Source organism: Perna viridis, chromosome 13 (assembly GCF_037379345.1).
Source record: "Perna viridis isolate PV_CMFRI_1.1 ecotype Kerala chromosome 13, ASM3737934v1, whole genome shotgun sequence".
NCBI classification, from domain to species: domain Eukaryota; kingdom Metazoa; phylum Mollusca; class Bivalvia; order Mytilida; family Mytilidae; genus Perna; species Perna viridis.
The window spans coordinates 23,708,599-23,724,022 of record NC_142457.1 but is presented as its reverse complement, the minus strand read 5'-3'; the positions used below and the strand labels follow the sequence as shown (position 1 = coordinate 23,724,022).

At 31.0% G+C, this 15,424-nt stretch overlaps 1 protein-coding gene and 1 long non-coding RNA gene across 4 annotated transcripts in view; one reads left to right on the top strand and one right to left on the bottom strand.

Moving 5' to 3' along the window:
- LOC148600061 (triple functional domain protein-like) overlaps nucleotides 1–15,424 on the top strand; it is a 210,575-nt gene that overhangs the window by 102,841 nt on the left and 92,310 nt on the right. For all 3 annotated transcript variants that reach the window (XM_088558975.1, XM_088558976.1, XM_088558978.1), the window contains one exon: nucleotides 1,148–1,256. In XM_088558975.1, the coding sequence (XP_088415101.1) occupies nucleotides 1,148–1,256 (109 nt within the window). The remainder of the gene's footprint in view (nucleotides 1–1,147; nucleotides 1,257–15,424) is intronic.
- On the bottom strand, nucleotides 4,564–8,408 carry LOC148600064 (uncharacterized). The gene is made up of 2 exons (XR_015918097.1): nucleotides 8,325–8,408; nucleotides 4,564–4,756 (listed from the first exon to the last, which is right to left on the bottom strand). It is a non-coding gene; the product is annotated as an uncharacterized LOC148600064 (long non-coding RNA).

Below are 15,424 nucleotides of genomic sequence, written 5' to 3'. Positions count from 1 at the left end.
TTTAGTTTGAAAGAAAGTTCTTTTCACTTTCACACTAGTTTAACTTGGCAGTGGTATCAGAATTTAGTATCTACCACTTTGCTGGTACATGTATATGTATATACCCTGCAGTTTTAGTTAATATGTTAGTGTTATTATGTCATTGTACATGTATAAACTTTATTCCATTTTCACATCAGGCTTAAAAAAATGTTACATATGGGTTCAAAATAGCAAATTCAGGGCAGATTACTGGGTAAAAAACACAAAACATTAAAATTTTGCTGTATGATTTGATGACTTTTTTAATATAGAAATTCTGATACTTGTGAAGGTTACTACTCTGTAACAAGAGAGATAACTCTTAACTTATTTTGGTAGAAAGTTTTGTAATGAATGACTTAATTAAAAATATTGGCTTATAACTATTATAAATTTAAAGATAAATATGTGATTACTGAAAAATCTTGAAAATTTTTTTTGAAATTATCACATGATTGCATTCTGCAGACATGCATTTTTTTCCAACATCTGTTCAGTCTTTCATATTTACATGTAGCCTATGGCAAATTGTCTGAAATTTGTGTCATTCATGGAACGACTTTGTAACAGCTTGCTTTGATTCTAAACATTTATAGTAAGAATTTTGAGTAGTATTGAATTATAGTATTATCATTCAATTATACTTTATCTGTTTGAATTATGACAGATTCCAATAAGCTTCATGGGGTTGTCTTTGTTAAGGATCAGGTCTTCGCTACATGGTTTACATCATGGATGGTCGTTTATGTACATCTTGTGAAAAAAAAAATACTTCCTTTTCACTATGGGTTACCTGCATATGTTACCATATGCACCAATATTGTTCATATTACAGATAAAACTATCATTGAAACATTCTTGACCTACTCTCAAGTTGATAATAGTTTCAGAATTATCTAACCTGCAAAGATATTGTGTTACTTATTTGGAAGCTTTTATCCTAAGTATTAAATTTCTACTTTCATTGTGTTATCTCATGAAGAAAATATTAAAATTCAAGTATTTTTCAAGTTTGAACCATTTATTCTTTCTTTAGCTTAAAAGACTGAAGAGTACTGTTTAGGGCTAAAATAATTATATTTAGTTATACTGTTTGAATAAAAATATTGTCTATTTTTAATTGCAGAAAATGGTTAGCTCCTGGTAAAAAGAAGGCACCAGGCAAGTTTGAAAAGCCGCCTATGTTTGATGAGATCGAGAAGAGAGTAATAATGGGTAATCTCGGAGCCCGACCGGTAAGTACAAGCATGAAAGTACATATTTTTAACAAGAAAGTGATTGGTTGTAACCGTTTAACAAATGATAATTTTCAAGTATTGTTGATTTCACATAGGGGCATGTGAAAAAAAGGGAGATCACTCTGACTTGAGATGAATTTTACTGAAGCTGACTGCTGGATTGTTTGATTATGTTACTGTAGTTGATTTTTGGGATGGCTCCAATTACAGGTTGCTTTATGGAATGGGTTTACCCATCATTGAAGATCATATGGTGACCTGTAGAAGTTTAATTGTTCGTTGCTTGGCTATTGGTGGATGCCTGTCTCATTGGCAATCATACCAATTCTCCCATTTTATATTTTTATTTAAAATGAACACAATTTAGTCATCAACAGAAATTATCACTTAATGCCTGTATACGTTGGGTGCGAATTTTGACCTGCTAAATTTCTTTTTCAGTGTCTGTACTATGTGCTGATTTTTGCATCAACAGAAGTTCAAATGATAATAGTCACTGAAACAGTGAAAAATTTAACTTATGAAAATGCTGTTCTGAAGAACTTCTTATCTAGTTGTTGTTTTTATCAAATGCTAGATGAAAATATTGCAGGAAAAAATTATGATCTTTATGAACTGAATTTAATATTTTTTTCCACTATCTAAATTTAGAAAGTACTGACTGTTTACACTCACAAAATCAGTTTTTTGGGTTATTTCTGAACTTGTAGTACTTTTAATTCCACAAACAAATTTTAGCAAGTGGAAATAATTTCTATTAATAAAAATTAATTTTGTCATGCATTTAGCAAGTATTTCCCCTTAAATTTGATGCTTGATGATGATATGACTAATGTAGGAGAGTTGCTACGAAGGAGAGTCGCAATTAAAATTGTAATAAATCTGAAACACCAATTCTTTAAAGGAATTAAAAATGTAAATTTTAGTTTTGTATAAAATTCATGAAACCTTTGTTCAACCGTATCAATCTTTATTCAGCATCTGTATGAGGCCATTAAAGTGCAAATACCTATGTGCAAAAATTTCTCTTCATTTTTTTCCCTCATTAATGCATTTGCTAATTAAAGACAGGTAGAAATTCCAGTTGAATTCTGCTATAAACAAACTTTTGACAGTGATAAACAGTTTATCAATCAAACTGTCTGATTTCAATCCATTTTAAACTTAATTTCTGGTACTTGAACTTTTGCAATTAATTTTACTGAGAATTTATATCAAAAACTGCTATTTTACCGTAATTAAGAAGTTTGAGTGAAAGGCAGTTGCTAAAGCATAACTTCAGGATCTTGTGTTCGAGTTTTTTGTAATAAACACATTCCAGAAAAAAAAATCATGGAAGTTTTTTAGTATAAACAAAAGACTGTAAACAGTTCAATCAAACTTTGTGCCATCTTTTTGTTCAGGGTTGACTTTAATGGAAGTTTGTTTCAAACTTAATTGTAGATACTTGAGGTACTTGAAATTTAACAATTAATCTTGCCAAATCTATATTTCCTGCTCTTTGAAATGGCCATTCGAATTCAATTAAGAAGTTTTAGGGTGCAAAAACAGGATTGAAAGATGTTTGAAAGTCAAGAATGCTTTCAATTGAAAATTCCATGAAAGTTCTAGAAAAGGGGTAATTTGGGATAGCGATTGTATGTAACTCTTATTTATGATTTAAACTATAAAGGAAGTAAATTTTGATCAAATTCAATAAGGTTCTTTTTGAAGAATGTTAATGTTGTTTTGTGCTTTAAAATACTAAATTTGGTCTTTGTTATGGTTAAAAAGATTGTAATGGAGTAACAGTTATGTACTCTTTCTGTTTTTTTTTTTTTAATTAATTTGATAGTGTACAACATTTAATAAGAGCTGTATCTCCAATGATGCATTGTCTTCCTGCCTTATACTTCTGTTGTTCTGTATCTTAGTTGGTTTTATTGTTCATTGTGCTTAAGTTTTATAAGGAGCTGTATCTACATTGATAAAGTATCTGTATCTTAAGTTAAATTTTACCTATATCTACCATTTAAAAGGGGCTGTATTCACAGAGGAATTTACTTTAGTGAATTCTCAATATTTTCTATGATTTTTTACTGTAATTTATACTCTTCGGATTATGAATATCTCCATAGTACATAAATTTTGCATATCATTGCAGTAAAATTCAATAAGAAATACAGATTGTCATCACATACCTGTTAACCTTTTCAATGCCCATAGAGGGAGCCATTTCACTCTTTTCAGCTTTTCTATTTAGTGTGATGATCTTTTTCTTAAAAAAAGGAAATTTTTGCTAAAAATCCTAGTACAAAGAGAAGACAAAGGTATAAAATCTATGACAATCGTGTGTTAATCTACGGAGGGTTTCTAATCAAAATTAGATTAATCAGTACAACAAAAGGATTGATTGTCTACTGGTTGTATCTCAATGATTATTATGTTGTATTTATATCAATGTAATAAGCCTTTTAGAACGTAATTTGTGCCATATTGCTGCTAATTGTGAGATTTTTGGGGGGGAGAAATTTGTGAAAGAGGAAGATTTGTGTCTCCCCAGTGGGATACTTTCTGGAAGAGGAAGATTGACCCAAAGAGAGGGAGTCTCCTTCCTACAGAGGGATTTTTAACAGATATGTCATTGAGTAGTATAAACAGGTCTGTATCTGGAGTTATAAGTTCTTTTTCCTAAAAAGAGCGTCATTTTATAGGTTCATCATTCTACCATTGCTTACTTCTTATAGGAGCTATGTCGAAGGTGGCATTTTACCCCCGAAGTGTTATCTAGGCTGTATTTTAGATAGCATTTTACCCATGCCTAAGTTTTATTAGGAGCTGTATCAAATGTGGCATGTAACTGATGCCTAAGCTTTATTAGGAACTGTATCATATGTGGCATGTAACTAATGCCTAAGCTTTATTAGGAACTGTATCTTAATTGAGACTTCCCATGCCTAAGTTTTAGTAAGAGTCGTACTCAGAGTGTCTCAATCAGATGATGATTGTTTATATTTGGAAGTTGGTTTGAAGTCTGTTGTGTATCATTCAAATGATATTTCAAATGTCAATGTACTCTGTTTATTTTGGATTGCGCAATACATCCCATGTGCTGCTAATTTTAAGCCTACATAATTTACTCAAACTAATTAATATTACCATTTATCATTTTTAATGTTTAATAATTTTTAGAGGAAAAACCCATTTATTTGATGATAGGAGGTAATTAGTTAGGGTAATTGATATGAACACAAATGTAGTTTTGGAACTCTTTCAAATGGAGATTTAAAACAGGATTTGTGGGTGGGAACTATACTGCAATTACCTTTTCTGTCTGTTTGTCTTCTATTTTTTCTTGGATGATTTTTGTATCAACTTATTATACTCCCTGTAAACAAAGTTTACGAATCACACTGTCTATTTGTCTGTCTGTCTATATTTCTTGTAACTCTTCTTTAATTGCTCGAGGGATTTTGATGAAATCTGATTGGTAGGTTGGTCATCATCATTTAGATGTGCTGGAAGAAATATTTTTATTGTTAGAGCAATGCAAAAGGAGATATCTGACTTACAGGTTTTACATGTGTGTGTGACTCCTTCTAAATCGCTCAAGGGGAGGGAGATTGGTGCATTTTCTTATGATGGTTTGGCATCATAGATGTATTTGATGGAATATTTCTCTAAAGGAAGATATTCGAACTGAATATTTACATATAAATTCATTTAAAATGGGGATCTTGCTCCCAGTTATTCCTACTGAGCTTCTATTAGAGGGAAGAATACAGCTCTGATATTACAAGTTGATATTTTTTCCTGTTTTGTTCTATTAGACCTGTTTGATGTTTCAACAAGTTTCGAAATTAAGCTCAGTTCTCATACAAATCTCTTGTTTTCTTGTTTTAGAACTGCTGGTTCATACAAAGTAAGATAAGATTAGGTATATCTTTCAAAGCTTGTTATGATATTTTTATTTTTTTTTAAATTTTTTAGTATTGTATAGCTCAAATGAACTAATAAAATTACCTCATATTCTTCTTTTTCTTGTGGAAAAAAAACATAAGCCCCCCTCCCCCCCCCCTCAAAAAAAAAAAAATGATCAAAAATCATTTATCAAACAGTGAAGAATCTGTTTTATAGTGGAATGGAACTGAGGAATGACTTTTGAAATGATTGTCTACATGTGCCAAATTATATTACATGCACTTCTGTATTTGCAATCATTGTTTTTTTTTATGCAGTATATCACCAAGGTGCTAATTTGATCATACAAAAGTTGAAGTTTTTTGCCATTATATCTCTTAAATGTGCCATCAAATGACAAGAAGAGGAACTGCTTGCATCACTAGTAATATATTAGAGTTATTGGTATATATGTTTTTTTAGGAATTATGAGATGTCGAGTTTTGGTGCAGTTCTGATGAATCTTGGGGAATTTGGTTAATTGAGATTTCTGTAGAATTGACAAGTTGTTTGCCTATAGTTTTAATGGTGCATTGCATAACCTAGTTGCTAGATGGGGCTATTGCTCTTATTTTTGTCTGTCTATTTGTGAGAAAGTGATGATATGATATGGTCCAGATACTTTGAAAAGGAGGGGTGCAAGCCAGGGTTCCTTAGAAAAGAAGGGTATTCTAGGACATTATTTAACATTTTTTTGTCAATTTACTCATGAAAATGACAAAATTTTCCAATAAAAAAGAGGGATGCCAACCCCCCTCCCCCCCTCAGATTCGCAAGTGGGTAGTTTTGGTATTTGTTACAATAACATTACCAGTGTGACTGAGATTAACAAATATGTGTAATGTCAGCTTGGTAATAGATGTGGAAAAAGAGGATGAATTTCATTGTCGTTCAAAAAATCATTTGTCAAAAACAAATAAAGATAAAAAGTATAAACCTGAGTCAGTATACAATATCCATCAAACAAAAATTGGTTGGTCTATTGATATTGTTTCATGCTATCTTTCTTCTAATGGCTGTTTTCTAGTACAATACGGTGTTTGAGTCAAAGGAGCTAATGACTAGGGTTTACCAGTCTCATCTACTCTAGGCTAGCTGGTTCTCAGGGTACCAGTAGCTTTTGTTCACCCCTTCCCAAGTCAGTTAAAACAGTTCTTCCAGGTTGCCCATGATAACCTACCAGTTTAACCCCGCTACATCTTTTGCACCTGTCCCAAGCCAGGAATTTTTGGCCTCAGTATGTCTTGTTGCATTCTCACCTTAGTTTATTTTTATGTTACTTGAGTTTATATAGGCTACTCTTTCGCTGTACATGTGAATAATGATGATTTTGGGGCCAACTGTAGCCTACCCTCTGGTGTGAGGATTTCCTTGTTGTTCATCGAAGACCATTAGGTGGCTTTGGGCTGGTATTTTCATCCTGGTGGGGTGTTGTCTCTTTGACATATTCACCAAACCTATTCTTGTTATAGAACTTCAGGTTGGCACAGGCTTTTTGAGGTCATTCCTAAAGGAGTTTTAGGAGACTATTTTTCAACTTTAACCCTTGTTCATGAGTACACTTTTTTCTCATATTAAAATTACACTAAAAACAAGGCTTTTGTGAGATTACTGCTGATCATAACTTCAAGTTACCACATCAGTTGACAGCTATGGGGAATTTATTAGTAGGGCAAAATACATTTTTTGTAGGACCAGTACTGAATGACTAAGCAATAAATTAAAAATGCCTGTTATGTGACATATTAATAGCTAAATAGTGTAGCCAGGTGTGAAACTGCTACATCTATTCACATAAATATACAGCTTTAATTACTAATGTAATGAAAATACTATTTTGGTTTTGTTTACATCCATGGATAAAAGGCGTAAATTACAATGTAATTGACTCTTGGTAAAACATGTGAAAAAAGGGAAGGGTCAGGTGTCAGAGGTGAGAACCTGAACAGGTAAAAAATACATGTAATGTACATGTAGTCATAAAATGTACATGTTTAATGCTGTTTGATTTTATACTTGTCAGTGAACGTCAATAATCTTTTAAAATATATTAACCTAAGCATGTTGATTTACATATGAAATGAAGTGAAAAATAATTTGTTTTTTAAGAAAATTTTGGACAAATTTTGGTACAATACAAAGTGGACACTGATAAAAAGAAATGAACTAACTCAAAAAATTTAAAAAATGGAACTTTCCAAAATATTAGACTAATATTATGCTGAGTATTGTGGGGGAAGTTTTAAAAATCATTTTTTTGTAAATGAAAAATTAAAATATTAAAAATATATATTAAATACAAAAAAAAAAGAAAAAAAGGATAAAAACATTTAAATTTTGTGACAAGATAAAGATAGAGGGATGTTACTCTAAAATGTCAAATGTAAATATTAAAAAAAAAAAAACAAGAAGGCACTTTCAATAAGTAACTTACTATGAACTTGCTAAAATTTTTGGTTACTTGAAGATTTAGTTTCAGTTTGCTCTCTATTGACAACATTGTAATCCTGAATTTCTGTCCTAGTCAGTTATGTCTCATTGTGCCAGCTGCTATGATCTATGATATGATTTATATTGTAGATTTATCAATGAAAAACTATTAGATTTAGGGCAACAATCCTGCATGGATTTTCTATAGCCATTTTGAAGTACTTGTGCAGTGACGTTAATGTTTTGTTTTCTTTTGGTTGCTCTTTTTTGACGCAGTTGGTATTGAGTTCGGTTGGTATTGAGTTCAGTTGGTATTGAGTTTGCTTTGACATCTTGTGATACCCATGATGCTTAACTTTGGCAATGTAACTGATTGAGCTAACAATCTTGCATTTCATTGGACAAAAGTGATGATAGCAACTGTGAAATTCAAGGCTTCGTTAGGGGAATTGGTGTCATATTTTCAGTCATGTTTATACATTCAATTATGAATAATCTTTTATAAATTGAATAATAAGAAATACTTTACTTGTTGAACCACTTAAATAATTGAATCACCATCATCTCCTCTTATAGTTATGTCATTGATCAACTGTGTAGGATTTCTAACCATTTTTCAATTTTGCTTCAAGAACTTTTGTGTTTTGTTTTTTTTAAGTTGTTTTTTTCTTTGATGGTTTTTCTGTGAGTACTTACATTTTGCAAGCTGTCATCTCCAGAGCTGAAATAATTAGAGTCTTGCCATTTATCCACTAAAAACTAATGTCTCTATACTGACTATGGCTGAGATGAGTAATGTATTTTTCAATACAATTACTGTTTTTTTTGCAAGCTGTTATGTGCACTGTTTTTTTTTTTTAAATCAGATTCAGGGCATTGATTCACAGTTGTTTGTTTAGAATTTGTTCCTTTTTTTAAAGGTTTTATTTACAAGTCTTTGAAAAAAATCAGGCAAAATTTGAAAAAAAATTTTAAACATGCATGTCAAAAATACATGTATTTGACAATACATTGTATACTTCTACACGAGGAAGTTGTGTTTATTTGAAATTACCGCTATGTAATTTCTGCATTACTGGAGATTTTTTAAATTAATGCAAAAGAGGTTATCTGCCTCTTGTAGTGTTTGTGTGCAGTGCATTTCAATGAAATTACAACTCATTTGGCAAATCTTGTCTTTTTTTCCTTGATGCAGAATGTGCAAAATGTCAAATTAAAGTGTCAGAGTTATTGGTTATTTCTTACCATATTCAAATTCCTGCCAGTTTCTTACAAAGATTGACACCTAAAAGTACATATATTGCCAATTTAACTGGATGACGTAGGTATTTATTGAAATATCATGTAGTATTAAAACATTGAAATTAGTCATTGTAGGCTGACAGTTGTGTAAAAGTACATACATTGATAAAAATTTTAAGTAGCACTCCAAATAAGAATCATGCAAAATGTGATTCGTGATTGGAAAGCCTATATGTTTTTATTTTTGATATTTTGTTTAAAATATCATAAACAGAAAGTAGCATGCTCATAGGAGATAAAAATTATACAGAATATATTGTAGTATTCAAGATTAAGGGAGATAACTCTATAAATGACACTAAAACACAATTGAAACTATCAGATTTTCAATGTTGATTATCTCCTAAGAGTAGACAGATTGGAATGAATAATTATACATTTCATCATAAAGACCTATAATGCAATTTCATAACAAAAATAAAAATTTGAAGCCTTTTTTTTTAGGTGTATCACATTTTACAGAATTTGCATGATTCATATAAAGACTGCTACTTAAATAAATGTTCTATATATTGTCTCTCTACTTGTTTGAAATTTTGAAGTTTTTTTTTCTTTCTTTAATTTCAATATATGCTTGATTAAGTATTTGGTTATTCATCCCATTGTCATGCATTGCAGAAAGAGAATATTTGACCCATAAAACAGATCTTTCTTTTTGCAATAAGAATAAACAACTTGCAGGAAAGCATCCCTAGAATTTTATTTTGACCTGACTCAGCAACCCTTGAATTTTTATTGGAAAAGTTTACATGTATCTCATAGGTCATTGGTGTCAAGTACTGGATCCAAACTGTCCTTATAAGAGAAAAGATATGTTGGTTGCTTATAGACATGTTGTGTGTGAGCTTGGAACTACATTTCTTTGTATTTCAGTCTGTTTGATATCTAGATTGTATGCTCCTACTTAAAAATGACTAAATGACTTAAGGAGGTAGACCTAGGGTAAGGGAAACAACTCGTAGAAATAATTGGAACATTTGTATTCAGCATTTTACATCAATCTCATTTAAGCATCAAAGTAACTTAGACTGAATTCATTCTGTTTCAAATGAAAGCTTGATAGGCTTTGGTGTAATTAAATATGATACAAACATATCACTGATTTCAAAAGTTATTGCCCTTACCCTAGGTCTACCTCCTTAAGGCTATTTGTGTAAGAGATGCAATCTACTTAAATGTTCAATTTCAAATTTTAGAGTAACTTGCCCAGTATCAAACATTTCATCTCAATCCAAATTCAGTGTCTTGCCATACTGTTCAGGGTGTAACTTCTGTGGTTGTGTCAAGCTGTATTTGGGAGTGCTATACCAATACACATCTGACTCCATTGATATCTCTGGTTTTGATTTTTTCTGTTGTTATAGAAAATGAGTCTAGTATGATTATGAATGTATACATACAATATTGATATTCTTTGATAGCCAGAAATGTCCTTTGTGCACTAATGTTTTATTACATAATTGCAGACGACAAAAGAAAAAAAAATGAATAAGAAAGTAAATATGTTTGCTATTTATGGCTAGGAGTATTGGTAATTCAGAATTCTGTTATTGATCAACATGTTTCTCAATATTGTTGAAAATTTTTAGCAATGCACTCGGTGAGCAGACGGTCTCATAAAAATTGAAATTTCAAAATTGTTTATTTGTTACTTTTTATGATAAAACAAATGAAATTTCAATGAGACCTTATTGATTTAAGTTTTCTTTGTTTATAATGCTGTTAGATCTGTTCTGCTGTCATTCAGTTTGAACTTGCATTTTTTAGCAGATGGTTGCAAAAATTGAATTTTGATGAAAGCAATTATTTCCACAATTTAATTATTAAAAGTTTAGGTCATATTTATTATTTTAAACAAAGGAAGACCTTATTGTTATAAATTTACTGATCTGCAGCAAATCATATATTACATGAGAGCAGACGGTAGTTGAAAATAGAAATATTGAACAAAAAACATGAATAACCTCTTTTTATGGCAACAAATGTTGGATTTTTCAAATTGGAATATTGATTTGGATATTTCATCAAGTACAGTTATTGAAGGCCTTTGTGAAAACCTTGATCTGAAATGTCAATTTTCAATTTTTGGAAATTGTCTTGTTGATTAGCGGATCAATACCTTCCCTTAATTACGGAGTCAGCACTATTTATAGCAATTTATCAGATATCAGTGGTTAAGAAAAAAAACAAATTGCGATATTCGTAAGATGTGAATATTGATCGAGGGAATTTCCAATACAACCATAGAGGATTTACAAGACTTTTACGAGACACAGAATCTATTTGTAGACAAAAACTATTAAATATTTAGGAGATAGCAGTATATTGCTTTGCGACAAGACCTGTCAAACAGAAATGGAACTGAAGTTCATTGTTTTTGAATGCAGAAGTTAATGTTTTGTTGTTGTATGATCTGTTTTCATGTGATTGATGTGGTGGGACAAATTGCAGACTGTTTTAGTAGAGTTTTCTTGAGAGACTTGAGTGATTGGAAGTTCAGCAAATGATATCTTAACTTGCGAGATTTCAGAAAATGGACGTGTGCAAGGGATAAACTTTTAAAATAGTAAGAAGAGGCTGTAGATATAGAATAACAGAATTCGCTATGATTTAAATTCTAATTTCCACCATATTTATGAAAGCTAATTAACCAATTGCCATTGATGTGTTTTAAATGGAAAAAAAATATGGTCCCAAAACTTGTGATTTATTTCTCCTGAACAAATGCCTGGAGTTTTATGCTATGTATAAGTGTAACACAGCAACAATCTTCACAGAAAATATTATATAGAATCTTCTGACATAAAATATTATATAGAATCTTCTGACATAATACTGGTTCAATATGGTTAGAAATTACAGATTCTATGGGTACCAGTCTTTTATGTAAAAAATGTTTTGTCTCTTTAAATTTGTGGATGTATATATGGGTCAGATTGATGATTCTCATGCACTAGTGTTTCTCGTTTCTTGCTTAAGCATTTCTCACTAGCTGGATGTAGATGTCTGTCTTAGGCAGAATGTTTTAGCGACATATGATATTTTTATGACATTTTTGCGGACTATAAGTCTACAATCACCGGATAGAGTAAACTGAATCTATTTATCTTGCACAGTTACCGTTTCTTCTTCCAGGAGGACTGTTGAAAATTAGACCATAAACTTGAACTTTTTTGCATATTCTAAAAAGGATATTCAAAGTAGACAAATATTCTACCTAATGGGGAAAAATCCTAAGCGATGAAGCATCAGGCAAATAACTAAATGAATTGCCGGCTTATATATCAGTCCATCATTAGTGAACTGAACTTAAATCACACCTTTCCTTTAAAAAATTTTAAAAATCAGAGTTTGATCATTTTATGAAAGTTTCAATAGCAACAACTCTGCTTCAGGAAGGAAACTACAGACAGTGAAGTTCAACTTTGACCTTTGACTCTTTATTATTGAAAAGACTTCAGAGAATAAGGATTTTTGGAATTGCAATCCATTAATAAAAAAGAGTTCGAATATAATACCTGAAGGACTTGCAGTTTGATATTCTGAAGGATATTTAACTTATGATCTTAGAAAACTCACATTATAGAAGGTTTTGGTGCCTTTGTATATGAATTTTCCACTAAAGGTTAAGGCAATACATGTATGATGTACTTTTCAAAATATTGCATGTAGTTGAGAAGCAAATAATATACTTCATAATCAGTTACGCATGAACAAGCTTTGACCAATTGAGCCCTGAACAGGGGAGCCCATTGTTGTCTGTGTCCATAATTGGGGTCTCAGCAGTTTAAATATAATTTGAAGTAGTACACAATTTTTTCATAATTCTTTCATATCTGGAGTTTCATCAATTTAAACCTGATGGAGTGTTATGAAATTTGAAATGGAGACTGTTTTTCTCTAATTGTTGATTGGAGATTATGTTAAAAGTGCAGGCAATATCAAGATTTATGTATATTAAGATTGACTTATATAGACGCCCTGGTTAAGTGCAGACAATTTCAGTATAGGAAGTGGATAATAATTCTAGGAGCTCAGGAAAAAATTGTATTAGTGGCCATCAATTTTTAGAAAATTCTGTTTCATAAAGAAAAAAAGGATTTTCTAGAAAAAGAGATTATTAGTGAAAATGTAAACAATTAGTGTCTGTTACAATTCTTTTCAATAGAGGGTCGGAGGATAGTGTGATTTCACGTGATTTTGATGTATCAACATGATCAGATGACAGAGATTTTAAAAGATTGAAATACTTGAAAAGACCAAAATGGGATAGTAAGATCAAGTTAAGAAAGTTTTTGGCTAGATGGAACCTAATCTTTTTCTCTATTCATTGTCAACAAAAATAAACGTTAAATATTGAAATTTAATTTCTGATCAGATTATTTCAGTATGTAATCCTGTACATGTACATTTCAAGATAATAGGAAATGAAAAAAACTTGTTTACAAACAAGTCGACCATTCATAGTACAAACCATGTCACTTCTTGTACATGTATGAAACAATGTATTAATGTAGTTTTCTGGATGTCAGTGTTATGACATGAACATTGCTACTTTATTGATGTTGGTGCTCTATTTATATTCACATGGTATATTCTTGAGGACACAATTGTAGTTTATATTTTCATCGAACTTTGACCTTGTATGACCGGACTCACAATTGATCTTGGACTTATGCAGATATTTATTGACACATTGAATTGTTATGTAGAAAAAGGATACAGCACTCTTTATTGGGCATATGTGAATGGATTCATAGTTTGACACTTAGAGAAAACTCATCCTTAACATAAACCTGAATTATATTGAGTGATTTTTATAAATGGAGATGTAAATTTAAATCATAATTTTTCTGGGAAGAAGTTTCAGAATTTCCTCAATTGCATTGGAATTAGGAATATTGGATGAGACCATAAATGTAATCACAGTATTACAAATTAAGGCATAATTAGAACTCAGTGGTTGAATCGCTGCCATTCTATTTTTAGATATCGGAAAATGAAACATATCACGACTTGTTTGTTTACTTGGAACTTTTTGACGTCTTCCATTGATTCTGATCTTGGTGTTTACATGTAGTTCGGAAAATTGATTCCCACGAGAGACATTACGACTAAGATTGAAATGTGGGCTTGAATATTCCACATTGACCCTAAGATACAGTAGAAATTAACGCCAATCTTTTTTCAAAAAAGTATTTGTTGAACGAATAATTTTCTACTAAAACTTAAATTAATTGAAAAATCACTTGAAATTATAGTTATTTTCTCATAATCACTTTAGAAATAGTGTTATATGATAGCCTTATGAAACTTTATTAGGAGTCAAATAGCAAAATCATGCCAATTTAAAAGCTTTAAAAGACTTTGCTGCGTTTATTTTGACTGTAAATGGTTGATTTTCACAACTGTTTTTATCTCAATTGTTTCATATCATTATATATATATACGTTTCTATATCTGATATTTACCTGTAATAACCATTAATAAACAATATACAGATAAAAGTCATAATAGGGTTTAGGTAAAAATCTTGGTAAATATTGACTGTCAATTTGTGAACAGACATAGGTATTTATCGATATTGCATCAAACTCGTCACAACTCACTTTGACCTCAACAGGTGGAGTAAATTGCCAAGAAGCAATAGCAAATTTGTGATTTTCCATTTTAAGTTTTTTTGTGCTTAGAGATACATGTACATTTTATATGAAAACTATCTGCACTAGATTGGAAATCGTGGATTCAAAGTTTATGTAGAAATAATTCAGTCTTGCTCTTATTACAAGTTACAGAAGAATTCAGGAAGTTGACAAGTGTCAAGGGATAGATGATTTTATATCATAATTGTATGTTTTATAATCGTTTTGAAATTACATCAAGTGGTTGGAATATTTTTTCCTCTGGGAATGAACTAGTACACTACAACAGGCTTCTACCCCATGTTCAAGTATCATCTTGAACAGATTATTATCTTGAAGTTGGAAGTTTATATGCAAGGATTTTAAAATCTTCAAAAACCAAGAGACAATGTTTTTTAAGTGAAAGAAGACAAGTGCCAAATCTTTAAGCTGGTTTATCAAGTGTTTTTAAGTGCATATTGATAAGATCAGATCTTTTTTGGACATAGGAATCCTCCATATTGTTTTGGACAGTATATTAATATTATAGTTATTAGTTTGAAGTAAGTAGATTAAGATAAGTGTTGGCAGATCTAAAGAACTGGATATAAGTAGATGATAACATTTTCAATGGCCAGTCAATATGGCCAAGATAAGATAGTCTTGCCATGTTGAAAAAGATGAAAGCCCCCAGACACTGTGATTGCTTCTATCATACATTTTCATTGAAATATTGGAGCCGTTTGTGAAAAATATTAAGATTACAACTTTAATTTTGACTGTGAAGTCTTGAGCATATTGATTTTTAAGTTTGATGCATCTTGCGTCAAGAGTGGGAGCTGTAAACCGAATTTGGTGCCATTCCTGAAAATT